At 39.2% G+C, this 27,273-nt stretch overlaps 1 protein-coding gene across 1 annotated transcript in view; it reads left to right on the top strand.

Moving 5' to 3' along the window:
- Positions 1–454: 454 nt before the first annotated feature.
- RAB27A (RAB27A, member RAS oncogene family) overlaps positions 455–27,273 on the top strand; it is a 33,834-nt gene continuing 7,015 nt past the window's right edge. Inside the window, exons 1-6 of the mRNA XM_009323407.1 lie at positions 455–543; positions 11,458–11,575; positions 21,056–21,293; positions 23,421–23,457; positions 25,397–25,569; positions 27,194–27,271. Coding sequence (XP_009321682.1) covers positions 25,417–25,569; positions 27,194–27,271 — 231 coding nt within the window. The 5' untranslated portion in view covers positions 455–543; positions 11,458–11,575; positions 21,056–21,293; positions 23,421–23,457; positions 25,397–25,416. The remainder of the gene's footprint in view (positions 544–11,457; positions 11,576–21,055; positions 21,294–23,420; positions 23,458–25,396; positions 25,570–27,193; positions 27,272–27,273) is intronic.

Below are 27,273 nucleotides of genomic sequence, written 5' to 3'. Positions count from 1 at the left end.
CCGCCCGCTGCCGCCCCTCCACCCGAGCTACCTGGGGTTTTTAACGAGGGGGCCTCATTCGTGAGATCAGAGGAAAAAGTCGGAAGCCTCCTCGGCCTTCCCGCCGCCCGTGCGCCTGTGCTTAACTGCCGCGAAGGCGACTGCGCGAGTCATCCCTCTGAGGGCTCCGCGTGTGGCGGCTGCGGGACCCACAGGTGTCCCGCAGCTCGGGACCCGCGTTTCTTCTGTAAGAGAGAGAAGTGGGTTGCATGTCTGATGTAAAAGGAAACAAAAAAGGCCTTTAAAAATGGTAGATTGTTGAGGGAGCAATACGAGTGTGTTTCGTCTGCTTCGCCAGAGCTTAAATCTTGTATTTGAGTATCAACAGGTCTTGTTGCTTCCTTCCGAACGCTGCTTGTTTGTCTGACAGAGTCTGCTTGCTGAGAGGGTTCAGGAGGTCTCTTCAACCTGATTTGCAGTGCTTGGGCTAAACTAATGCTTTGATGATCCTGGATCTAAAGAAAGCTAAATCCATCAGAAAAATGTCTTGGTTTTTCTAGCTCTGTAAGTAACTAGATTATATTAATACATAAGTAGTATTTTTTTATGGTGCTAGCAAAGTATAAAGGACATGCCTAGAACTGTGAAAACCACCCAACTTTAATTTTTATCTCTCCTTAGAGACGCATCAGGTGTATTTTGAGCTTTCTGATCATACGACTCCTCAAACACTTTCCCTAATGATTAGTGCTTGTGAGTTTTTCATTGGGATAATACATATGTATGTTTGGAGTTAGGAGTTCTGCTAGGTGTTATTGGCAAGGTGATGTTTCTCTATACTTACAGTTTTTATTGATACTCTACAAAATGTTTATTGATTTCCACGCATAAAATGCATTAGTGGCACTAATCAGTTTCTAAAATCTATTCTGCCTGCCTTTTCTTGGAAACTTATTCTTATGTAGACTTGTCTTCTCAGCCCTTGTTTCTTTTCGTAGACTTGCACTACTTTTGTGACCGTTCCAAGTATTTTCCAGCCAGGGAAAAGCATATAATACAATATGCATTTCAAATGTTGACACGTAATTGTAGGAATAGTATTTATGATGTTAAATGGATGTCTCAAAAGCATGGTTAAAAAGATGGAAAAAAGAACAGCATGTTCCTGTGTTTCTAGTTCAGGGTTCTCATTTTATGTCTACTTAATCCCTTGCACAAAGGAGTTCTGGGTGGGGGGAATGTGCTACAACTTACACTTTTATTTTTGCAGTTAATAAAATTTCTCATCTGCAACCAGATATCTAAAACCTGACTGGGTAGGTTTGTTTTCATCACGATCGTTAAACATGGGAACACATTATTTTATCACTTGACTACACGTTTCCTTTTCTTTCAAAGAGAAGATCGGTGAGATAAAATAATTATTTTTAAGTAGCTTTTGGCATTTACAGAAACAAGTATTATGAGCAGTAATCCTTGTGTGTTTTCTTTGGATTCTTGGTTGTTCTGCCAGGTATCTGCTGTGCAGGCATAATAACCCTGGACTTGCAGATCAATGCCATTACTAAGAGCAATCTGCCATAGTCAACAGAGGGCCAGTAAGAATTTAATTTAGAAACAGGCAAAATTGGCACTAGAGATGGAATATAAGGAATGACAACTCTTTTTCCCCATTAATATCTCAGCAAATAATTATAACAAGGTGCATTTAAAATGTGTTAAACTTGTGATTTAAATAGTTAATCATCAAATACTCTCTTCTGTATTAAAGCTGCGTTACTGTACTCCACTGCACATGTGACCTGATCCTGCAGATAGTTAAGTTTGTTCGTCAGTAATTTCAAAGCATTTGAAATATTTATAGCTAAGCATTTGCTGGGCCAGGCATGTCAAGTGCTCAAGGACTTGCTTTCGCTCCTCTTCTGTTGCAGATACTCATGCTGGAGATATAATCATGTTTACAGAACTGACTTCAAACATGGCTGAAAAGTTGTTTAAGTACAGCATGGTTTAAGAAGTACTTACCTAAAAGGCAGCTTTTTATAGCAGAAACACATTTTTTTCTATTTATACAAATACATTCCCAACCAGTCTTCCTCTGGGAGTAGCATCTGGTTATGAGATTTCTTTTCCTCATTTCTTTTTTGTTTGTCTTAGTCTGAAAACTGCATCCCTGTCAGGAGGCAGGACTAACTTGAACCACATTAAATCAGCTGAGATCATACCCTTTTATCTCCAGTGGAGGTAAAACCACAGTGAATGAGAAGTCCTAGCCCCTAATTTCTTTCCTGGAACATCCTTATATTGTTTTGTTTTTATACATAATACAACAGAATTTACTTTTGATTATTGTAATGAGTAGTCTCAATGTCTGTGATTTATTTTCCAATCTAATAAGCTTTGAAGATTAAGTTATGGCATATAGATTAAAATATGACATACAACCAGCATAATTTTTTCCTGTAATGTTGCTGTGGCTTTAAGGGGTTGAAAGTACTCTGATATATGTATAACAGTTTTGCATAGTACCGGGTGTTGGAATCCTTTTCATGTACTGGCCAGCACTTTGGAGCTGACCTGACAAGTTCTTCAGTATTTTTAACTACTGCAGGGGAGGAAAAAAAAGCATGTCCTTGCATTTACGACCCTGAAGGTAATGTCAAAGTGTAAACCAATGCAGTGCTATTTTTGTGAGTTTGCAAACCCATTTCCCATAGCTGTTCCCTTTCTCTATGTCTGATACTTTTATTGATGAGAAATGGGTAAGACTAAACCATGACAGATAAAGGCACTTCTGGAAGACAGTGTGAAGACTGGTAGTCAGGTAGGGGCCAGAAGCAACAATGAAGATACAAGCTTAGTAGGAGGAGTACAGCTTTTCTAGAAATTCGTGGTTTGCAGTGGAAAAAAGGAGTTGGTAGATATATGAGCATTGTTTTTAAATTAGAAGTTAAGTTGATGGGCACTTGCAAATAGTATTTTGAAAATCACTGTACATGTCTGCAGTGATTCTTTGTGTAGAAGAGTTATGTGAATGAAAGGACTGCAAGGAGTATACCTAGCTGAAATATTTTATATGCAGATAAAACACTGGGTGGGTGTAAGGACAACTGCTGCACAAATCAAGTAGCTCATTCCAGATTAACTTTGGAGTTTGTGATTGCAGTTTTGCAGCTGGCCATCTTACTCTTTGTGTGTACAGCTATCATTTGAAAGGGTGATAAAAGGATAAAGGAATAAATAGCAAAATAGTTAAGTATTACTCAAGATTCAGGTGTTTTTCCTTTCAGGTAAGGTGAGCTCCATGGGTAGAAGTAATGCCTTTTGTTAGACCAACTTACGTTGTTGGAAAGGGTAGGTGAGCTTTCAGGTATGTAAGGCCCTTCCAGGTTTGAATTAGAAACAGCAGAGTACAAAAAACAAAATTGAAAACAATTGATACACGATTTTTATAGTACTTTGGTTAAGCATATTGACCCATGGGGCAGCATATGTCATTAGAAGGTGATGGAGGTTCTCTTGCATAAGTGCTACTGTTTTAAAGGCATCCTCCCATTTCTAATTAAACACTCCAAAATGGCAGTGCTGTCACGGTAGCTGCTATACAACCGTGAAAGTGAACAGTGTGTGCTCTCCAAAGTCAACCAAGCTTCACTCTGAGGGCCTATCTCATTATTTTCATAACTGTGGGATATTTCATTTCGTTCTCTTAGCTGCTCAGTCAAAGAGCTATAAGGAAAAAGGTTGCTCTATGAACTGAAAAGGAAGAAAACTATATTTTCCAATAGCATTCTTGGGTAATGGGAATATTTGGACAGGACTGAAGGCTGCTATCAGTGATAAGGACTGATAAAGCATGTATGTTGGGTAGGAGGAAAAGAAAAGTTGATTCATTTTTATGATAAAGTGCAAGTTTTCTGGTTTTCTTGTGTGTGTCTGCCAGTCTTGCAAGTATAATGTCTCATATTAGTAGTTGCTGAGGGAAATTACATTCCTCCTGCAAATCCCTGCTGATAATTGCATGACTAACATGGAGTGTGATGCATTTTGAAAACTTCAGGATATCACTCAAAGCTAGCAGTTGTGGGAGTTGCTTGTGCTGTGAAACTGTTTTATGCAAGGTTTGCATCAAAGATGAATTGCTGTTATAGTTATTGCCAATGGGTGGTGCTTTCCAAGTCTACTTCGAAGCCTAGCTAACATTCAGAATGTGGATTATAGCAAACAGTAGGATAGTTGGTTTTTTGTTTGGTTTTATTTTTTAAATTGCAAATGTTAATCATAATTCCCCTCCCCCAATTTGTTCAGTTCCAAACCAAACTTTATGCGTGACTGAATGTGACCCAAAATACAGGTTATCAGGTTAGGGTCTAGCCCTGCTGGTATCATCCATTTGCAGAAGAGTGTTTCTCATCCACCACTTTAAGATCCTGTGCACGTAACAAACAGCACATGCTCCACTGACTTTCTCCTCTAGCAATGATTCAACTTGACAGGTCTTTTTGCTGGGGCATGAACTGTCTGGCTATACTTAATTTTTCCATACTCTTCCTTGCATCAGAATAGTGTCAGGATAGACATCTCTCTACAGAGATGGTGTCATCGAAGTTTGAAGACTACTGTCTGAATTTGATTGTATTTTTTCTGAATTTGATAGCAAAACTCTCATCATTTTAGTTTGGGTAAATGTAGCCCTAAGTTGGAGTTGTTAAAGTAGTAGGTTTTTTTAATGTTCTTTAGCTATGAAGTAGAAGAGGTGACTATAAATCTTTATTTGATAGTTTCCTAGAATTGTCAGTTTCGATGTAGCACCCAATGCACAGGATGGGGCCTGAGATCCTGCTGTGTGTCAGTAGAAGCAGGCTTTGGAAGACCTGTGAAAAGAATGTGCTGCAAAAGTAGAATCATGCTTTCTAGTAGGTTTCAAAACAAACCTCCCCCCCCTCCCCAATTTGCACTGCTAATACAGTGAAACTCAACTACTTTTTATTCTGTTAACTTTTTAATAATAGATGTGCTTAAATTTAATTTGCTTTTAAATAGCAAATGTCTTTAAATCCAAATTGAAAGTAAATGTAAGATTGAATGATTGTGGTAGTATGCGCTGCCACTAGTCCGGAGCAATGCATGTACAACTTGGCCAGCTAGCGGGTGTCCCTTTTAGAACTGAAAAACTAACTGCCAGCTTTCAGTGGAGGCGTGGAGGCTTGCCTCTCGCTCTTTCATTTATCCAGCTGCCAATTTTTCACAAAGTGTATAGGAACTTCATATCTTTGTGGCTTCTTCCCCTCTGTGAAGAAGTGTTAAAACTGATCAACAGATTTAAATGTTGGGGGAGAAGGCAGAAATGAGAGAAATTCAGTGTCTGTGCCCCTCTCTCTAATGAGCTTTGTTTCCTTAGGAAACCAGGCTGAGAGGCATGTCCTCATTTCAGCTTTGTTTTTTGCATTGCAAACCTGGAGCTTTGCTCCAAGAAGTCCTTATGGCATTCGCAATCTCCAGTATGGTGTGTTGAACCTTACGGAATTTTTCTTCAGCCTAGCATCCTGAGGGATCACAAGGAATGGGAGCAGTAACATTTTTCTTGATTGGGAGTTGCACAGGGAGTGGAATAGGGCCGATGGAACTGAAAGACCTACTTTGCTAATGTACTCCAGAACCACCATCTTTACAAGCCCACCCATTCCTCTTGCATGCTGTGAAGGAAATAAGATCAACCAGTCAGGTTAGTCATACTTAACTTAGGGAGTCACTGAATAAACGTGGAAATGAAGGAGCTCTAATGTTAATGATATTCATGGTTTAAGAAATGGTAGAGGAGAAAAATAGGCATCACGGGTGTTTAGTTAGGTTTCATATGCTTCATTGCATGGAAGATCAAACAATAATATAGGACAAAAGGAATACTTTTCTGTAGCTCAGAAGAGGCATGCCTCTATATCTGTTAAGTAGTGCAAATAACTACCCTTTCACTCTGAGAGCAAATTTAAAGTGGAAAAGACACTGCTGTCAGCTTAGGAGGAGAATGAAGGACCACTTGTCTTATTAAGTAGATTTACAAAAGGTGTGAACAGGGTCTTGTGCTGGAAAGAAAGCCCAGCTGTGTCCAAATTGGAACTCAGTTTTAAAGAGCAGTGTCTTTTACGTAGCAATGACATACCGGGTCAGGTAGTGCAAAGAACAAATGCATATTGATTAAGCTTAAGCATGAATAAAAATATCAGAGCAAATTTCCAAACTGTATTAATATTATAGGATTGTAAAACATTGAAAATCCTTTCTAAGGAAGCTGTAGTGCACATGTTCCTTTACATTGGTACAACAGCTTCCTGTAAAGCTACTACGTTTTTTAATTAAAAAAATACACTTAGTCATCAACCCTTTTAATATGTAAGATAAAGATCGTTGATCTAAAATGAGATTTGTAACTCTTCAGACCGAAGATAGAGACATCAGATTATTAGCGTGCCTGTACAGCTTCTTACCAAAATGCAGGGACACTTCTATCTGCGTGCATTTCTGTCCTAGGTGCTCTCTCCATGCAATCAGGCACCCACTTCATAAGTGTTACAAAATGTGGAACCAACATAAGTCTCTCAGAAGAGCTGTGGCATGTCAAGTAATTCATCCATCTGTAGGTTAAATATTCTTCTTTTGAGTACAGATGGTGTAATTTGAATAGTGTGAATGTTGCCAAAATACCGTTTCCTACATGCAAAAGGATCAAATTTGTTCATTTCAGTCAAAATGAATAATTATGTTTGTTCTTACAGTAATACATTTTATTGCCATTTTAAATACAGAACTTTTATTTAGATTTAAATACAGAACTAAGACACCAAGAAATGTCTAAGACACCATTTCTTGGTGTCTTAACACTTTGTACATGGACACTGTATTTTTTTTCTATTATTTTCTTTCTAAAATTTCAGAACTGTAATAAGAGAGAACCTGATTCAGGAATTAATTGGGGTTTTTTTTTTTTCTTTCCCTTTTCATTCCGACCTGGAGCAAGCACCTACGCTCTTGGCTTTGCCTCAGGATAAACTGTGCCTATACTGACATTAATAGAAAGTGATGTGGAGGCAGTAAACTTGTAGTTAACAGAATTGACAAATCAATTAGATCCGCTTGTCTGGGATAATTTTACTAGTCTTTTCTGAGATACTAACAGGTTCTTCAAATATAAGCAAATTTTATTTTGGGAAGCGATCTTTTGATGTTTCCCCTGGGAAAAAGATGACAGAGTTTGGTCTAAAGTTTTTGAAAGTGCTGATGTTGAGTGCTCAGTTGCTGGGAAGGATTCCTGTCTTTAGGCAGTGTGATGTTCCATGAAAACAAAATTGATGCTTTTGATTTGTCAATTATTTTACTGTTAACTTTTTAAAATTCTTGAAGAGACCCTGGTAACTCTTTGAAGTTAGTCATCTAGAGCCTCTCTTGGAGGGGACTATTTTTAACAAGCTCTTTTCTGTGTAAAACACTACTGACCTTAAACATACCAATACTTTATCTCTTGCAATGCTAAAAGAAAGCTCTGTCACCATTGCTAGAAACTGCCTAGATTGGCTTATAGTTGAAAGAACAAAACATGAAAGTTTTATTGTAATCTATAGTATTACTAAATATTTAGCAGATGTGCCGTTTGGGTAACAGGAAGGCCTGCCTGACCTACTTTCACGTTAATCACTGATGGGGTATTTCATGATTTGATGCTGGCAATGTTCAGCTATTACATTTCTGGTGTGAAAGCTGATTTTCTGAGTGTGGGTTGTCTTTTCTTTCTTTTTTTCTTGGAGGGATATTGGTGAGAGGAAAGCAGAAAAAAATCAATATAAAGGATTTTGTTTCCTCCTTTCAGGTCTTTTTAGTTCTGTCTTGAGGTATTGGTGTGTTGCTGCATTTATGGACTGCTGCAGCAGTAAGTAGCAAGCTCATTCACATGACAGCTGGTCAGTGTTCCTTTGCAGCGCAACCCATCAGCCCCTCTAATTTTTTCTAGAGTGTCTTTTTGTGAGAACCTGACTTTCTTCCAAGGAAACAACTATAATTCTGTTTTACAGTTGTAGGAATCTGCTGGTACCAATTAATATGTTCGTATTTTGCCTATTTACTTTTTTCTTGCCGCCTCTTTTTGTATTTTGTAGGGTATTTCTCTCACTGTGAAATAATTGCTGTATAGCATGTGCTCTGGCTCTTCTTGAAGTTTGCCAGCATATACATGAAGCAGTTCATAGGCAGTGTGTCCCAGTGCTGCTTTTCCCCCTCTTGCATTTTTTAAGTTTCCTCTGGTTGCCAGTAGAGGTTTTGTGGCACAGATAAGATTTGTGGATGCTAACAAATAACATTACCCTTGGCTGCCTGCTGGTTGGTTTTCATTTAGTGTTGCAGGTCATCTGTTGAATGTACATGTAAAAATGATGGCTGTTGGTAAGCGCATGGTGAGTTTTTAGTGTGTGTTGGAAAAAGCCATTAACTCGTCAGAGTGCTGAAGAGGCGACCTCCAACAGAACTGGGTAATTGGGGGGTGGGGAGAGTGGAGGCGGTTGACACTGATGTTAGGCAAGTTCACAGTTTTTGGCTTTGAAAACAGATGAGTTCTTCTGGAGCATTATCTGAAATGGACTGTTGCTAGATCCTCTTCTTCCCTTATTTCTCTCTCCAGTGGCAGATGTTTTAATTCCTGCATGAAGCGTGATCAGGCAGGTAACAATCCAGCATTTTCTTCTAGAGGAAACAGGGCGGTTTGGACTCTTTGCAGCTTGTCTCAAGAGCATGGAATGTATGAAGGCAAATATTCTGATGCTTGTGATGAAGAATGTTCCACGCTGTCCACTGTGTTGACTCTCCTCAAATTTCCTCCTAAATTCCTAGGCCTGTATAGCATAGATCATTTTTACAAGGAGGCCATAAATTCCATGCATTCAGGACATCTTGTTTGTACAACCTGTTCATAAAACTTCTTCATAAAAACGGTGGGAAGATTTAATAACTAAGTAGGTGGCCATTCCTTTGTAGAGCTGTAGCTTCACATTTCACAGTTTCAGGACTTTGCTGGTGTAATTTTGATCCCTTACATGAACTGAGAAAACGTCCAAGCTCTTATAACCCCCTAAGATTCGGGTAGCAGTGAGAGGAAGGCTTACTTTGGGCTGGCTGCAGTAGTTCCTGTTCCAGCTGCTGCCATACCATTTGTGTGCGCTTCCTGCCACCACAGTAGCGTTGGCTGAGCTGTTCGTGCAGCATTTGCTGCAAATGTGTTTATTTAAAAACAGATGCTTTAAATAACCAAACATTGATGTCCTCCCAGTTTGTAAACTGGGGCCCTCTGTTTCGGTACTAACTGCAGTTTGAAATCAGCATAACTTCACCCTCAGAAAATAAGCTTTGTTTCAGCTGTACCTTCCTAGCAGAGTCTTACTGTTTCAGATAAAACCCCTTCCTGGAAGGGGGAAGTGGAAATTAGTTGGTATTCCTCACACCAGGTTGGTAAGAGGAAAGTTAAGCCTTGTTTTGGCCTGAAATCAAAAGCTGAAGTCTGGAAATTATTTTTGAATTGCTTTCCCCTCATCCCCCCAAAGATGGCAAAAGTCTTACTGTGTGGAAGAGCTTGGACTCAGTTTACATTGCTGGTTGAGACTTCCAGACAGGCAGATTGTGTTCAGTGTGTGTAGCCACCCCCCAGGGCTGTTTGCAATGCGGCAAAAGAGTTGTTGCTTTGTCTGTCAACACTTCTTACCCTGTTCCTCCTTATGCTCTCTAACTGGAGCAGTTACCAGAAATTCTCAGGTGCTTGTGGTCTGAATATTTCTTCACAGTGAGCAAATGTGCTGGTATCGATCAGGGAAGCAGTTAAAGATTAAAAATGTTCACGTTGCTGAAAATTGAACACAAACTTTTTTATTGCATGTGGGAGCAAAAAAGGGACTTCTATATTCTTCTGAAACTGTGGTGAAATTTATAGAAGGTTGGAATGAGCCAAGAATGGGTAGAGTTTTAAAAATTATAACCTGTAACAGAATGTCAATGAAATGGATTTTAGTTAAATCTGGAAAAATGCTAAGGCAAGGCCTGAAGAAGTGTTCCACCAGAGATAGTTGTTTGCCAGCTCTGTGTAACAGAACTTAGATGTTCACTGAGAAAGGGCAATAAAAATTGCCTTGATTTGCGGGAGAGGAGGTGAGATAGCTGGGACAAGTGAATTAAGGATCTTGTGGAGTTGTTTTTGTTACTGGTAGATGAATGCATTAAGGATACATTAAATGTTGTAGCAGGCTGTCTGCAGCAATTCTTAAATTAGAAGCCTGGAGAGTAGTCTTAGAAACCTTCTTAATTTGCTTTCTTAATTTTCTGCTCTTGAAACACTGTGAGGAAAGAAACTGAGACAAGAAGGGGTTGTGCAAGGCGACCCGTCTTCTGTAAAAGCTCACATCTGCTATATCTTCCGTGGTGAGTGCAAAACTCACTTTGTCCACACCTTTCGGTCCTCTACTGTTAGTGTCTGTGATGTCAAGAGCGTTTGTGAGAGGGGACGAGGCCTCGTGGTGACCGCAGGCGGCTGTGTAGTTCCTCTCTTATCCCTTGGACCCAGTGCAGGGACATCTGTCCAGCGAGTGCCTTGGATCAGACACCAGTGCCGTAATGTAGCCAGATGCGTGAATCTTGCCTGTTGGGTGTCTGTGTTAACAGGCCCTGATGAATGGACTCGTTAAGGATGAGTTGGTTTACATGTTAAATTAGTAACTTCATTTTCTTGAAATTATTTAGATGTGTAAAACATCTGCATGTGTCTCTTGGGATTGAGGGAGGGGCTTGCAGATTGAGCTGCAGTGGTTCAGAAAGTTTCTGGCAGCGTCTTAACTCTGGTCTTTTGTTGGAGCTCGTTGCTGTCAGAAGTCGTTCAGCGGAAGGGGCTGGATGTGGATGCCCACAAAGCCCCAGGTACTGCGGCCACTGCCCGTCTGAATCCTTCCAACTCCTTCTCACATGGTCTCTCTCATGTGTCTTCGTCAATTTTGTTGTTGGTAACTTTTTTCTGCCATCTGTAAAGGCATAAAATAAAACCAGGCTCAAAACTGAAATTCTCCATTAGGTTTTGTGAGCATTTGGTGCTCGCTGTGTTTCATTATAGTAGGCTACTCTGTTTGCTGTATTTTATTCTATTTTTTTGTAATGAAACATACTGCAACTTACTCTCCCTATGACAAGAAGGGGGAGGGTCAGTAGTTTAAGCAAAGGCTCAGTGTTTCTTACCTGGTTTAGGGAGATCTAGTTAACTATGTTGCTTAGTTTTAAAAGGAGGAAAAGAGATCACTTGATCAGTCAGCAAGACCACATGACAAGCAGCTGAGTGTAATTAGGTGGGTAGGGTGGTTGTGTGGGGCTGGCAGCTTTGAATGTCAGTGTGAATTTCAGAGCTATTATTCTGAACTAAACTATTTTGTTTTTATTTTCCTTCTCTGTTGATACTACCTGTAGATGAGAAACAGCTCTTTTTGCATTACTATGGTATTCAAGAGATCTGAACTGCGTCAGGAAACTCATCACTGAAGTACCCTTGGAAAACTGCAGATCCATTTGCAGCTGTTAAGCATAGGTATGTAAACACTTTCTCTTTTTTATTTATTTTTGTAAGATTTATTGCGTTGTTTTCCTTGAGCTGACAGTTGTTGTATGCCAGCTGTTAAGAGCTTTGAAACAATGTTGCTGTACTTTTGACAAACTGCCTGAAATATTTTGATTTTGAGAGACAGTTCAGCATTGCTGCATCCTCATGTTCTAGAGGGAAAAGTAAACTTAAAACTGGAAAGTATACTGGCTTATGTAAAACATAGGCTTTGGGTTTAAATGACAAAACTGCAGCTCGCTGGTATGTCTTTGGTCATTGCTTTTCGCAAAGGAATTGGTCAGTTTTAAAGACAAAGCTGGGTAAGTTTATCAGTAAGATTAAAATAAACAACTGCACTGACCAGTGTCTGGATTGAGTAACCATAAGATGCCCTTTCTGGTCCCAGGTCATCAGCCTACATTTCCTTCTGTGTTAAGTCAAACTTGTTCTACAGTTAGAAGGTGGAATTAGACCTTTGATAGTGAAGTGTACTGCACAAATAACGTTTCATAATACAGGACAAAGTAACTCAGTATTTTTAAATGTTGTACTGCTTGAACTTTTTCCCCCCTCTATTTATTCCTGTGTTCTCATTAACATATAAAGATAAATTATACTTAATAAAACAGTCCTTTAGAATGGTGGGTTTTTTAACTGGGTTGCGCACCAACATGTTTGTTCTCATGTATACTAAATGTATTGATGATAAAAGGAATAAAAATGGTGTGTTGCACAGTGTGATTTTGCTATTTTTGATTAGCAAAAGAAATTGAACTGCAAGGAACCATGAGAGCTCATCTAGTTCACATTCCTTGTTCAGTCATATAGTAATGGTTTCAATCTTAAAATTAATTACGGTAAAGGCAATATGGTGGTGGGATGTTATTACTGTGTTTTGTATCTTCTCTGGAAGAAACTCAAAATGTTTGTGCCCATCTGACTAGGTCATTCCTTGCCACCCCAAACATGAATTTGTAATCAGGCATCCTTTCTAGCCCGTGTGTTTGCCAGCATTTTTCTAATTGTGAACCAAAACTCCGGTTTTGGTAGACTGTAAGTAACTACGGAGGAGTTGTTCAGAGAACAGAAAATAGTATTCCCTTCCACTTCTGTGGGAAGGTCACAAGGCTTTCCCAGGGTTTTAACTGATGTCTAGCATAGCATATCTTAAGATGATTTTTCTAGTCCTGATCATCACTGCTTGACTTGTGTTTATGAGAAAGAAGTGACAAATTCATAAATGTAGTTATAGATATGTTTTCTTGCTGCTTCCTTACAGACATCCTCAGTGTATGAAAAAGCTTATATAAAATAACTGGGAGGAAGAATTTTTGTAAACATTGATGCTTGGCTTGGTGTTTTTTTCCTGTGCTGTGCTGTATGGATTGGTTGTCATAGTTGCCTCGTTGTAATTTACTGTTATATAATGCTTTTTAATTACTGCATTACATGTGCATTTTGAATGTGTGTTACAGAAACAATTTCTAGCACATTTTAGGGTAGTGATTTCTAATAGCCTAAGTTATTTGAGGATTAAATTTTGATAATATTGGGATTCTGTTGTACAGAGCAAAACAATATTCTTGCATGTGGTGCTGCCCCCCTTTCCCTCACTATACTCCCAGTGGGTTTTGGTATAGTTGCTCTTTTCCAGCATGTCTTTCGTTTACAACACTGTCTTAAACAAAACACTCTTAGTAGTTAAGCCTGGTAAAGACAAACTAGGAATCTAATTCAGCTGGAACTCTTTAAACATGTCACTAAGAATGGCATCAAAGAGAAATTGTTTGGGGTTTTTTTTGCCTTAAAAAATAATTGAGAAAAAGACCAACTAAAATTCTGAAACTATACAAAATTTAAAGAATGAACTCAAAAAAATCTTAAGAGCAGTTAACGGAAAAAGACCTCGAACATATCCTGGTGGAATGAGGGAAATAAGCTCTAGTCAAAGGAGAGTAGAAATAACTTTTTAAGGAGAAAAAGTTGAGTAACTTTTCTTTGGTCTAAAATATTTGGCTTCATAACTACGAAATAATATAGCTCCTGCTTCTGAATTTTGTTTAAACACTGTGTCATAGGGATAAAATTTCTTTACAAAAATTCAGTTTTGATGCATTATGATGCAACTGTTGGTATCAACAAAAGCAGAACTAGGATCTTGGCGAGGTGAGAATACTCTGGGAATGAGTGGGTTGATCTATGTTAGCATAGCTCCACTATAGGCACTGTAGCTGTACTGATTAGTGCTAACTGAGATTTTCTTTTTTTCACATGCTGAATTTGTTTTTACTGGAATCTCATTACTGGATTTTTATTTCCTTCTCTAGGAAATCATATGCACTGGTTTAAAATCAAACCAAACACTGCAAGCCAAAGTCAATCTTTTAATAGAAGATGAAACAGCAGCGCCTACTTTAATGAGTCTTTTCAAATAGAAACTCTCGTTGGACAGTACCATTGCATACTCCCAGTTTCTTGTGACTTCTGCACATAAGTGCGTAGCTGAATAGATTCTCTCATATCTACTTACCCTTTATATCCCATTTTTCATTTCAGAGGTTTGATGCCTTTCTCAGTCATAATGTAGGATGTAAAAAATTGCAAATCATTATATGAAGTTGGTTTGTCAGTTTGCGTGAGCTTTTCGGATTCTTTACAAGTATGCAAAGTTTTAGTGTTAAGTCAAGAAAGCAGTCTGAATCCACTGTGGTACGAAAACTACATACGTGTTTTCTTGACGCAGCTTTCTACAGGGTACTTGCACTGCTTGGATCAATTAGAGCAGTCTGACTGGCAATTTATTTTCTTAGAATAATTTTGTGTATTTTTCTGGAACTTGGGTTATAGGGGTGGTTGGTCTGTAAGCTCGCTGCTGCTAAGCCATGTCTCAGCTATAGCAGAAACATTCTGAATAATAATTTTAATTGAAGACTTTTGAGGGGAGAGGTAGGAAATGGCCTGTTATTCTAGGTCAGTTAAAGTGAAACTTGAGGACACTCTATGTCTGCATGAAATGTTAAGAAAGAATTTTTCAGGAAGGCATCTACAGCATGAAAAGCTGGCAACAGCTGCCAGGTTTCAGCCAGGGGCGTTACTCTACAGCCATCTGGGGGCCCTCCCTCAGTCTGGGAATAACAAATGAATAGTATGGGCAAACTGTGGCATTAGACTTGTGATTCTTTATGCTTTCCTTGCAGGGCTCGTGCATACCTCCATGACAAGAATTAGTATAAGAAATTCTAGTTTGCTGTGCCCTTTATCTGAGCAGTCTTTGCTGTATATCAAGATTTAACTATCACTTATGCTGGAATATGGGATTCTGATCAGAGTAGCAAGATAAATAGTGTTGGCAACTCAGGTTGAAAAACAGCAGGCTTTTTGAATGGAAGCTTTGTGTTGTGCAGTTCAGCCTGCTTAATCAGTACTTCTTTTGAATTATCCCTTCCCTCTAGAAAAGAAGCCGTGCTAGGAGACGAATTGAAGCAAATGTTTTGCCAAAGCACCGTCTGAATATCTTGGCACACTGCAGAGCCTCAATAGAAAGCTTGGACAGTGTTAATACATGCTGCAGTTCTGGAGCTGTTCAAGTGGAAGATTCAGTGACTTGTTCAAAGTACGGGCTTATTTTTCAATTCTTGCGGAAAAAAACCCCAAAACCCTGTAGTTTTAGCTTTGCTTTGTTAGAAGAGTTGAAGAGTGATACTTTTGAGCCGTAAGTGTGCTCCAAAATTAGTCTTGCTGTCACAGATCAAGATTTCTGCTTTGCTGTCACACATTAGTAACTTCCTGAAGAGAACAGGTTGTGGCCTATTGAATACTGCCTGGCTCTATTTCAGACAGAAGTGGTGTTTTATTATGTAATGGACAAGTTAAATCATGCCCAGAGTATTCTCAGCAAGTTATTTCTGACCTTTCATAGCATTTGTGAAACATGGAAGCATCACATATGCTTACTATTTCCAGACACGTTTACTAAAAAATCCTGCCCGGTACTGGCTGAAAATATCTCTCTCAGACTGTAGCTATTACTGACTCTGAAATCAAAGGCTCAGTCTCTTTTTGAGACCTCTTAAGAGCAGATTATTCATGACTGACCTCTCTCTCCATTTCTTTGAAGGGTCGTGCTGCCAGCCTGCAGTGCTCTGACTGTCTCCACATTGCAGTGGTTGCCAGCATGGTCTGAAGTAGACCCAGTGAGCTTGGCACCTGCAAGGAAGCTTCTGTCAAGATTTTATGATTTTTTAAAAGTCTGGGAGAGGTGAATGCTATCTGTGAGCCTCAGTTTTATCCATTTAGATATATCCTTCCATCTCCATCCATGTGCACCACTTCCCTGCTTAGTATCTCTGACTGGCCATTGTATTTCAAGTCTAATCACGTTGGATTCAAGATTAAGGAGTAGGAGGAATAATCTTTTCTAGTTACTAGACAGGGTTTTTATCAACTGACGATTTCTCTTGTTTTCCCACAGATAACTATACATTGATTTTGCCCTTTTTGCTCGATCAGTTTAAGAAACCCTTCTGGTTAAATATTTCCACAAATAACTTATTATTCCTACTGTCATGCCTGCTATTCATAGATAATAGGTATTTTCCAGCTCATTAGAGATGGATATTGATTAATTGTTCAGTCAATAACTTTGATAACCAGTAAGTTTTCTGAGGAACATGATGTTTTCGCTGGTGGCTGGAAGTGTGATCTGACACATCAGTCCTGCTCCAAAAGGCTATGATGCCTTGCAGTTAGCTGTTTTCATTTGGCAGGTGTAGACAGACTAACTTCCGATGGACTTAAAAATCTTCAGATACTTCAGTGTCATCCAAGTGATGGGAAAACTTTTAACTTCCCAAGGAATAAATAGCCAGAACAAAATGTAGGAAATGCCATATACTGTGTCCCCTGTTATTTATGGTTGAACTAAATCAAGTAACTTGCACCAAAAATAAGGACAGTTCACAATATTATAGAAAAGTAGTAATGCTGAAGAATGGCAGCAGTTGTAAAAAAGAGTAACTTTTGTTGCATATTCCAATCAAAAACCAGAGTTAGCAAGGAACAGAGTTTACCTCCTATGAAACAAGAGAAGCAGATATTTCCCAATCCAAAGGATGAAAAGGTGGATTAAATTCTGCACTGAAATTCTTTCCCGCCTCACCCCTTTTGTACACTTGCCCACATGTTAGATGAATGATGCAGTGTTATTTTATAGTCCCATTTGTATCATATTTGTGCGGGTTTCATTTTTATCTAACAGTGACTGGGAGGTATCTTCAGGTTGTCTGTTGCCTGACCTTCTCCATAGCCTTTTAATTGACCTAATAATGATAATTTATTTTTGCCAGATTATTTCCCTCTAATGCAGAATGTATCTTATATCCTTCGTGAGCTTGGCGGTGTGACCTTTTGGAGAAGCATTATCCGTATTCCAGGTATCTGTCCTACAAAACAAGGTGGAAGGCAGCTGAGAACTTTCCTGCCCTGGAAGAGAAAAAAAAAAAGAGTTTTTTTAAAGAAGCTGCAAATATTTTCCTCTGTCTATTTACAGTATGTGCTTTAATGGGCTTAAACAAAGAACCTGGCCTGACTAATGTGTATTGCAGCCTACTGAATCGCCCACAGGCAGAGCATAAAATGTAATACTTTCTTTAGCATGAGTACATGCACGTTTTCCCGAGATGTCGCTTCATTCGTATTCTAACTGCACATATGAAATTGCTTCCTTTTTCAGTTTTTAGATTTTTTACCTTTTGTTATACCTTTTATTCTGCTTTTTCATGTATCTGCTTATTCTAGCTGTCTGCTGGAGATTTTTGTTATCTCCAGGAAAACCCAACCACTCCTTAAAGAAATGCTCAATTCTTATGATCCCGTGTGATTCTTATTATCTTCTCCTGTATCTTCTGGTGGCTATTTCTGAGGGCAGAAATAGAAGTGTACTCTTTTTTCCTTGCCCTTCTGGAGTTGGAAGTGTTGGTGAATGGGTGGGTGAGCAAACTTCTGGATATATCCCTCCTGTGAATACGACCAGCTTTGTGGGTGAAATCCTGGTGGCTCCTGTGTTGATTGAAAGAGTTGGAAACTGTGTAAATCTATGTAAGACTGTCACTTATTTCTTGATACTGTCAAGAGCAGGTACAGTATAGTGATGTGTTACCAATGTTAAGGTTAGGCTGTGGGTAAGCTATGAGCTGAGTCCCAAAGCGGTCAGAATTGTCACATCAAGGAAGGATGCTGGGCATTGCTCTGAATTTCCTGTTTATAAGTTAGTGAAAAAGCATGGCACGTTACCTTGTAAGGCATTGTGGCTTAATGTATTTATTAGAGGAACAGTTGAATGGTTGAGGAAGGAGTAAGTAGTATGGAGCTGTTTTTTAAAAACAAACACACACACAAAAAATTTATTTGCTTTATTTTTCCCAGTCTACTCTCGAGTTTATTCACACGGTACAGATGTTTGCTTCACTGCTAGAACTTTAAAGCAACTTCTGATGAGAGTTCAAAGAAGTAACTTGGGAGGCGAAAGTCTCCTTCCCAGGAGGGGGACAGGTCCTCTCAGGGAGTTCAACTGTTTTCATCAGATACTGTTGCAAATCTTTATTTATGTGCAGTATTTTCTTACCACGAAGTATGAAAATGTTAGAAACTGATGAGGGAAAAGAGATGGCACTGTGCTTTTTGCGGAGAAGTTGAAACTGCACAGAGATCCTTCCGTATGGGTAATGTTGGAGCATCCCCTGCAACATGCCTGCTTTTGTTTTCTGTTTTTTTCCAGTTCCATGCTGCCTTTCATTCCTTTATGTAACTGAGCCATTCTTTGAAATTCAGCCTCCTCTTCATTGGTTTGGTTATGCTGAAATGCAGATGTAGTTGCAAAACTAACTGTTGTTTCCTTTCTTGGCTTTTCCATTCCCAGTTTCCCCTGGCTGTCTGGAAACGAAAGCCAGAATCTGCTGTTTCCTTGCACGGCCTGTTGTGCAAGGTACTCGCCACATACGCAGAACCTGTTGCCTCACTTACCTTTTTGTGCCCCCTTTTATGGGTAGGATCATGATTTTATGCCTGGCATCTCCCATTGTAACTCATTCTCAGAGTGCTTTGTGTGCCTGTCAGTTCTTCTTGCTCTGCAAAGTTCTGCAGTTCTAGCAATGCTGACAGCTGACAAAGTGTCCTAGAGCATCTCCAGCTGAGATGGAAGTGACATCAGCATTTGGAAACTAAAGCCTCACAACCTATTTGGTTGCATGTATTTTTGCAGACTCCTATATGTATCCTGAGCACCCTTAAAATGGCTTAGATCCTTCCAAGAAAGAGGCAATCCTTAGACATTGATCCTACAATTCCTTAGAATTCCTCTATAGTTGAAACTAAAAAGGTCCTAACAGTGAAATGTCAAGTAAAGCAATTGAGAGTAACCAAAAGATAAATGCTCAGAGCAACTGAATCTCTTCCCCTTCCTCTCACAAATGAGTGGTATTTTCCTTCTTGTTATTTATGTTACAGAAAAGTCCTGGAAGTTAAAGCAAGCCAGGTCATATATTTTCCTAAGAAAAAAAATAGCGCAACTCAGAATATTTCAGTGAAGTGCTTATTTATTAACTCTCTTCCCCCAGCATAGCAGTTACTTGAGTTTATAAAAAAATTGTTGTCATAATTTGTTTATATTACATTTATACATATCTGGCAGCTTTTAGCCAAAGGCACTTCTAATAAAGCGTTGACTAAGTAGGAACATTGTTTAACTCTGTCCCTTGTTTTGGCAGAGCTGGCAAGTGTCTGATGGTGACCAGTTTTGCAAGCATTAAGGTGCTACTGAAGCCTTAGAGCAGGGTGAGGCTGTTTGCTACGCTTCACCCACGCTAGGCAAGAATGTGGTTATTGCTTTGCTGTAGTGGAGTGCTGGTATGACAGGATTAGTGAACGTATTCCTTTGAGGTCCAGATCACTTTCTCGGTGCTTCTGCCGTAACAGATCAGGTGATATATAAAACAGCTATTGAAGTTGTTTCTGTGTAGTGCCCTGGTGTGAAGCTTTTTTAGTATGAATTTACTTGCACTTGCAGAATGATCAAACCTGTACAAACGCGTTATTACTATGTACTTGTATTTACACATTGTCCATCGAGAGACCTGCAAGTATTTTCCTTTTGTCAGTGTGGGATTTGGGCTCCTCTTCCCGCAATGCCCATGTCAACTCTTTAAGCATGCAGCCTCAACTGCTTTTTAAGAATAAAGCCATATTTGGGGAAACCTTCATTTGCAAAGCATTTTTGAACTCTAGCATTGACTTTTTCACGGTATATTTACAAATATGGCTCGATATGTAGAGTACAGTGGAACCTTCTTAAGCAGATTCCAACTTTTTTGCCTATTACACACTGCTCTTGCTGTGATAGATGCCAAGGGATGTAACCCTTCGCGCTGCTCCCTCCGTCCGTTGAGGGCTGGATCTCTGTTGCAGGGGGAATATGCAGACTTCACTGCAGTTTGGCTCCTACCTCTAGGACACAGCCTAGTGAATGTCCCATTATTCCAGTGGGGTCTGGTTCTCCCGAGCAAAGAAGGCAAGGCCAAGACACAGCTTGTCTGTGTTTGTAAGATCTACCTGAAAGCTGAGTGACACTTGCAGAAGGTGGATACTGTTAAAAGTTAACTAACTCTTGAGCATCTGCTGTCCATCCCCAAAAGCATAATGTGATGAAATCCTGTGGTATCTTAAAATATGAATTAATTATTGGTCTGCTGTCTGTGTTTTGGCAAATTCAAATTAGTCTCTTTACAGTTTTGTGTTATATCCTACCATGTTAGTCATTGGCTTTATGGCTGGCTGCACTGCAGGTCTGGGATGTTGGGGTGATGTCTGAGTTTGTGTACAGAGTCATTTCACTTGGTATGAGGGGGAAGAGTGGGTTGAGTCAAACAAATGGTTTTATTTGAGTAGTTTCATACAGAATAGTGGCTTTTTTGCTCTTGGGAGGGCTGGCTAGGTGGTGTAGTGTGGGGAGGACCCCTCCACCCCCAAAAAGCTTCCTCTGTTAAGTAGGTATTGCTTCTCTGCGAAATGGGGGGGGTGGTGCAGGTATGGTCTGAAGTCATGTCAGATGTAATACCTTATGTTCCAATTTTTGCCAGAGAATAATTTTTCTCTTCTTTGGTAAAGGTGGTTTTCACCATGGTACCCATGGGGCAGCGCGATGTTCTCAAGTCTGTACAAGAGAGAAAGAAAGAAAACAGCAGTTTGCATCAGACTGCTGTATCCTCCTTGCGCCTGAGAGAGAAGGATGTAAAGCTATGAATGGAACTGAACAGCTGTGATCCATATACTCCATCATTAATATATTTTTGTATGAAAACACTTGTTAGGAACAATGTAATTGTATTAAGGTGTGTGGGTGATTTAGCAGGTACTTTACATCTGCTTCTAGGTAGGTCATGCACAAATCTCTTCTGAAATGCTCTTTGCCTCTAGGAATAAATGGGACATGTGAACTGTGTAATTGCTTCCCAGCCATGCCGTCAGGCAGCACCCTCCTTAGACATGGAGACATGAGGCACACCTCTTTATCTCTGAGCACCCATCAACATGAATGCAAACAGGTGACACGTAAGCCTCTTGGCTGTGTGCCAAAGAGGTGGTGCTAGGAAAATACTCCTACTGGAAGTACTATCTCCAGTGTGCCCTAACTATTCCTTTAGCAGAGTTTGGGGTAAGTGGTATACTTTACTTCAAATTGATGTGCTTGAGGACTGTCTGATTAAGAGCATGTTCAGATTTCCTGAATTTTACACTGTGTGTGTGTACACATTTTTATTTGCAGCTCAGTGCTTTTTTTTTTTGGGGGGTGGTGGTGGTTGTGTTTTCATTTGTTCATCTCTTTGTGTCTTCTTCCTTCTTCCTCTCCCCTCCATCAGCTCTGTAGCAGCACAGGAGTTGCATGTTTTGTGCAAGGCCAGTTTGTTCAGAAAGCATATTCCCTGTCCCTATGCTGCACAGGGGAAATCCTGCATGCCAAGCCAATTTCCTTAATTTTTTCAGGAACAACACTGCCATAGTCTTGAATGTTTTACCACGCATTGGAATTGTGATATTTGTGTCCTGGAGGCAAAAATACAAGCCTTTTAACATTGATGCCTGTTAATGTGAAAGTACCTTGGACTGGGAAATCCACTGAACAAAAGCAGCACTTTCTTTGCAGAGCATCCCTTCTTGGCAAGCCACAATCTGGACGTGTGTGTATGTGGAGGCTTCAGAGTGGCAGCTGTATAGGCACAGCTTAAGTGATGGCTGTGGGGGTCCTGTCAGCAATGGAAAAGGCCAGTGGAGCTTTCCCAGCGCTTGTTCATAGCCCCTGTCCATCTGCATGCTAGGCGAAGTGCAAAGCTAGAGCTGAATAAGATTCAAGGAGGGGTTTACAAAAGGCAAAAACCCTGGAGGGCTTGATGTGGAGCCTAAAACTGTGTCCATCAGTGAATTTTTTCAGCCAAGGAGTTCTTACTCTTAGAAGCAAGATTTGGGAATGATCATTCTAAAATGAATTCAATTTTTTTTCTTTTGGTGACCTGATGAATTCTAACTATCATCATTTTTTTCTGATACTTCCTTTTCTACCTCCCACTCTCCTGATAACGAGGTATAGAAATGTGGAAGGAAAGACTGCAAGGTGTGAAGCTATAAAGCCTAATTTTAAAAAAAGCAAAATTGGAAGGAAAAAATGGGATGGGTGTAAGGTAACAGGGCCATGACTTTTAAAAACTCCACAGCAGTTTTTGCTATGAATATACTTTGCTGTGAATATATTCTTATTTCTGTTGTGTGGAGCTGGATGTGTCTGGGCCCTAGGACTGCAGCTCTCGGAAGTAGAGGGTGGAGATCGCTTTTCAAATATTTGTACAGGGAGGAGGACAAGGCTTGAAACTGCTATGAAAATACCTCTTTGCATGTCTCCAAGGATAGGTTAACTGCAGTGGTTCACAAGAACCACTCCCTGGAAATATTTGAATAATAGATTGACATTATAGGGTGCAGCGAAAGGTGTGTGCGTTTCAAAAGCCTAAGGAGAAAATTTCCTTCTCAAGCAAATCCTTTAGGAGGCATTTTTATGCCCTTCCCGTGAAGGGCTCCTAGTCCTCTAGCAGTCATTTGCAAATTGCATTTGTTACCAGCATATGGAGAATTGAGGTTTAAGTGGTCCAAATGATGTGGCATGTTTGTCCAAACAGATACTCTACAAATCAGATAGGACACTAGGAATACGTTTAGGTTTACTTCCCCAAGGTCCCCTTTCTGTTTTAACCAGAGCTTTCACCCAGCTCTGTCCAGTGGAAGGGTGCAGCTGAACCGTAGCAGTTTCTTACAGCTCCAAGTAAGACCTGTAGCTCTCTTTCTTCCTCCCTAAGGTCTTGCACTGGGCACAAGATAAATTAGCTTTCTTACAACATAAATTAGCAGTGATTAGGTAGCAGTATCATTTGTATCTTTTGTGAAAAGTATGTTCTATATACTTATAGCTAGCTAACAAAACACCAACAAGACAGGGCAAATACTTCTGTACAAGTGGGATAGCATAGTAAAAGACATGAAGCTAGCTTGTCTTTGTATAATACACTGGCCCTAAGATTTGCATTTAAGCCTTTTTAAGCAACAATTAATTTAGGGGTATTGAAGCTGAAAGAACATGTACTTGAGTAGTGGGGGAGCTTACACAGCCCTTTGCCCTTGGAGAACATCTGAGGGCAAAAGAAACACCATATAAGAGGTGGAAGTCTAAATCAAATCCAGGCTTTAGTAAAAACCTCCTTGTTTGCTTTTTAAAATATTTTTCCCTTTCTTCTAGTGCATTTCAATGAAAAGACCCTTTGTAGAGCTACAAGGTAGGCGATCTGATTTTACTTCTCCCCCCCCCCTTCCCCAACAGTGGGGAGGATTTAAAAAACGAAACAAAAACCCAAAAACCCCTTTTGCTGGTATGTGTGAGTGTGTCTAATGGATCAGGGCTTTTAATTTCTTCTAAAAATGTCCTTATGTCAGTGTGTGGCTGCCTGTTCCACTTGCTCACTTGAATATACCGCTCCTTCAGACCTGCGTGGTGGATGCAGGCCTGCAGTTGCTGTCTGTTCGTGTAAAAAGCTCACTGATAACTATTACTGCAGGGTTTTTTGTTTCAATCTTTTACTCTGTTGCAAAACTTCGTATTAAAACACAACAGTGGAAAGTGAATTAGCTGGCTGTGGTGTGGTAATGAATGTGAACTCTGTCACCTAAAACCCCTTTCCTGCAAGGTTTTACTGTCATTGAGGGCATAATGTAAAATATACCTTGGCTGGGGAAAGGGAGACTTCAAAACTAGAAATGGCAAAAAAGTGTCAGATGCTTTCCATTGACTCTTCAGTTGGAGAGTATCTGGGTGTAAATCTGACCGTTGTCTGCATTTGATCGTGGTAAGTCCAGCCACAGCTAAGTCAACTAATAACAGTTCTGTCTTGTAACCAAGAGCAGTACTAACATAGAGTTGAAGCTTTAAAGATAGTTATGGTTTTAACTTAACGGTACTGGTTCATGCCCACATACTTGAGATCCCGAGTTTGTTCCAAACATCCAGCTGTGAGATGCTATTCAAGAAATGAATTGGTATTTTGCCATTGATGCAAACAGTGTTGGACTTGAAATGAATAATTTTATCTAGTTCAACCTACACATAGTTCCAAAAATACTTATTTGCAGTTGAAGCAGCAGATTTTACTTTTTTTAAATTTTATTTCATCATCTATCTTACTTTTTGTATTTTGGTATCTATTTCCCTTCTTAAGAGGCAATTTAATGCCAGTTTCATGTTGCTTTTAGAATGGTTATTTTAGGCTTATCTTTTCATGTTCATTTCTTTGAAAACAACATAAGGCAGCTCTCTACTGTTTGTTTTGAGGGAAGAGAGGCTCAGTAGCTACTCAACAGGAAAGTACTAGTGCACTTACATTGTTCTTTCTAGTATATATGAAATTTGCTGTTGATTTTTGTAATACATTCTAGCTGTTACTGCACTTTGATCAGACTATATCTAATATGGTTATTTTTTCAAAGGCACAAAAAGGATAGAGAGAAATTTCTTAAATGTGTATGGGCCATGGGAAAATGTGTGTGTTGTTTAATGGCAATTCAGAATCAAGATTTAGTTTAAATGATTAACTAGCATCATGATAAAAACTTTTTTAAAACTTTGAAAATTGGTCCTCTAAACAAAACAAACAAACAAAAAACAACAACAAAATGTTGCTTGCTTATTTCTCTTCCTGGTATGAAAAACTTTTTCAAGACTGAAAAATAGCTATTAATAGAAAATGATCGTAATTTTTATTTAAATATAGTGGGCACCCTGGAAAAAAATTGTTTTTGCATATCTTAATAATGTCACAGTGAATATGAGGTCAGAATTGCATTGCTGGTACATTTAAGTAGCTTTTGCCAGCTTCCATGCAGATTAAAAACAGTTCTGCAGTTCATGTTCCAGATATCTTGAATACTTTGACCTTGACTTTTTTCAGTCTTTCCTGAAGAAGTTAAAATTGTGTTGCCTTCTCTTTGTAATAAGAGGAATGTGATAAAATTAACTATGCATTTTTTTCAGTCACAGCTGAATTTGATATTGATAATTGGCATGATTCAGAGTTTAAGGTGAAACCAGTGTAAAAGAGTACAGAACTGGTCCCACTGCTGGATGCTTTGTAGTTCAAATAATGATTTGTATTTTAAACATTTGTCAAAAGAAGCCTTGGCAGAGTTGTTTACTAACTAATCCTTTTTGCTTTGCTTTTTAAGGTGTCTCCTGAATTCTCACTATGTCTGATGGGGACTATGATTACCTCATAAAATTTCTAGCACTCGGTGATTCTGGAGTAGGAAAGACCAGCCTTCTTTACCAATATACGGATGGCAAATTTAATTCCAAATTTATCACAACAGTGGGCATTGATTTTCGGGAAAAGAGAGTGGTGAGTTTTCGCAAACCGTGTGCTACTTTAAAATGGTATCTGTCTTGGTGAAGGCTAGAATCTATCTTTTAAAAATCTAACCTGCCAATCCCTATGTGTAGGCATGCAATCAATAGTTACTATGTACTTAATCTTGTGACAAGGAAATTATCTCATTTTACCTGGTTATTTTTGTCATTGTTGGGTGTTGTCCCTCCCCATTTCCCCCAAAGTTAAAGTAAGAAGAGCTGATTCTAAGCAACCACTTCTTACACTCATCAACACTTGCTGAGAAGTATCTACTCTCAGTTGTGAACTTAGTACCTGGAATAGTACTTTTATTGTTGAACTCCCTTCACGAGGAAGGATTGGGCTCTACTAAAAATGTTTTTGCTGTTTGTGAACTGGAATGGCTAGTGAACAAAGACTGCGTTGTTGATTTTAAAACCATTCTAAAACATGTGAATGAAATGGGATAGCATGATACATGGAGCTGATCTGGCTTCCTAAGCAGTTACCACTACCAGAGAATGGTGAAGAATAAGGTAGGGTTTTTGTTTTTAACCCCTGAATTGTTATTAAACTAGGCAAACGTACGTTTGACATGAAGCTGAGCACTGCATTATGATAACCAATTGGATGCTAGTCCTTACTGCAATGAGAAATTGAGTTGGCAGAAGTTTCTTTCATTCTTACGCAGAAGTATTACACGCCTTTCAGTGTAGTCTGATGATTTCCCAAGTGTCCAGAAATCTGGATGGTGTGGAAGGAGTAGATATCTTAGTGAAATGCGAAACTGGTCTCTTGAATAAGTTAGTATTCCTTTTGTGGGATAGTAAACGTGGTGGGTTTACTTGATCAGCGTATTTGATAACTCAGGATAAGAGTTAGGTTTCACAACCCAAATCATATAATCCACAAATTCGGCGAGTTTATGTGTCTCTAAAGATGATGTTTGTAACTCTGGTAGTCTTAGGTACAATGACAGTTGAAGGTAAAGAAGATGACCTAACATGAAGTGTTCTAAACAAGAAATGCATCTCTCTCTATCTGATCCTTCCAAAGCTAACAGATGCCCTTATTTATATTTTCATGCTGAGTAAACTCTTCAGCTTTTATTATTAACATCCAATTTCTGCTTTTTAAGCTGTGATATGACAAGATCTACCCTCAGCTCTTTTTCAGCAATCTTTTGGCAGCTAAGAGGAGATGTCTTTATGAGTATATTCTGTTTGCTAATGAGGTTCTGTTAGTGGTACAAATTTATTGCCAGATTGAATGATGCAATTGTTGCTTTCTTATAATTACATTTTAATTTGAACACGATACAAGATAATGGCAAAAAACAGAAAATCAAAATACTAAAATTAAGCTTGCCTAATGAAACTTAATGGCCACTAAATATCTTTTGGAGTCCGTAGTCTATTGGATACTATTTTTCCAGTTTCACTTTTACCCTTATTTTAAAATATTCAATTGGATGCAAAATTAAAATGCAACCCATATTACTTTTGTCTTATAAAGCAGTTGGGATCTTTGCATCGGCAATGCTAGTTTTGCTGCATTTAATGACTTTGTCAGTTATTTTGTGTTCTATAGTGTTCTGGACTGCTAACACTCAGTCTTGCAAATTTACCTTTTACAGGTGTATAGACCCAATGGGCCAGATGGTGTTGCTGGCAGAGGACAGAGGATACATCTTCAGCTCTGGGATACTGCAGGACT

This window comes from Pygoscelis adeliae, unplaced genomic scaffold (genome assembly GCF_000699105.1).
Source record: "Pygoscelis adeliae isolate BGI_AS28 unplaced genomic scaffold, ASM69910v1 Scaffold545, whole genome shotgun sequence".
Lineage (NCBI taxonomy): Eukaryota > Metazoa > Chordata > Aves > Sphenisciformes > Spheniscidae > Pygoscelis > Pygoscelis adeliae.
This window is presented reverse-complemented; position numbering and strand designations above follow the sequence as displayed.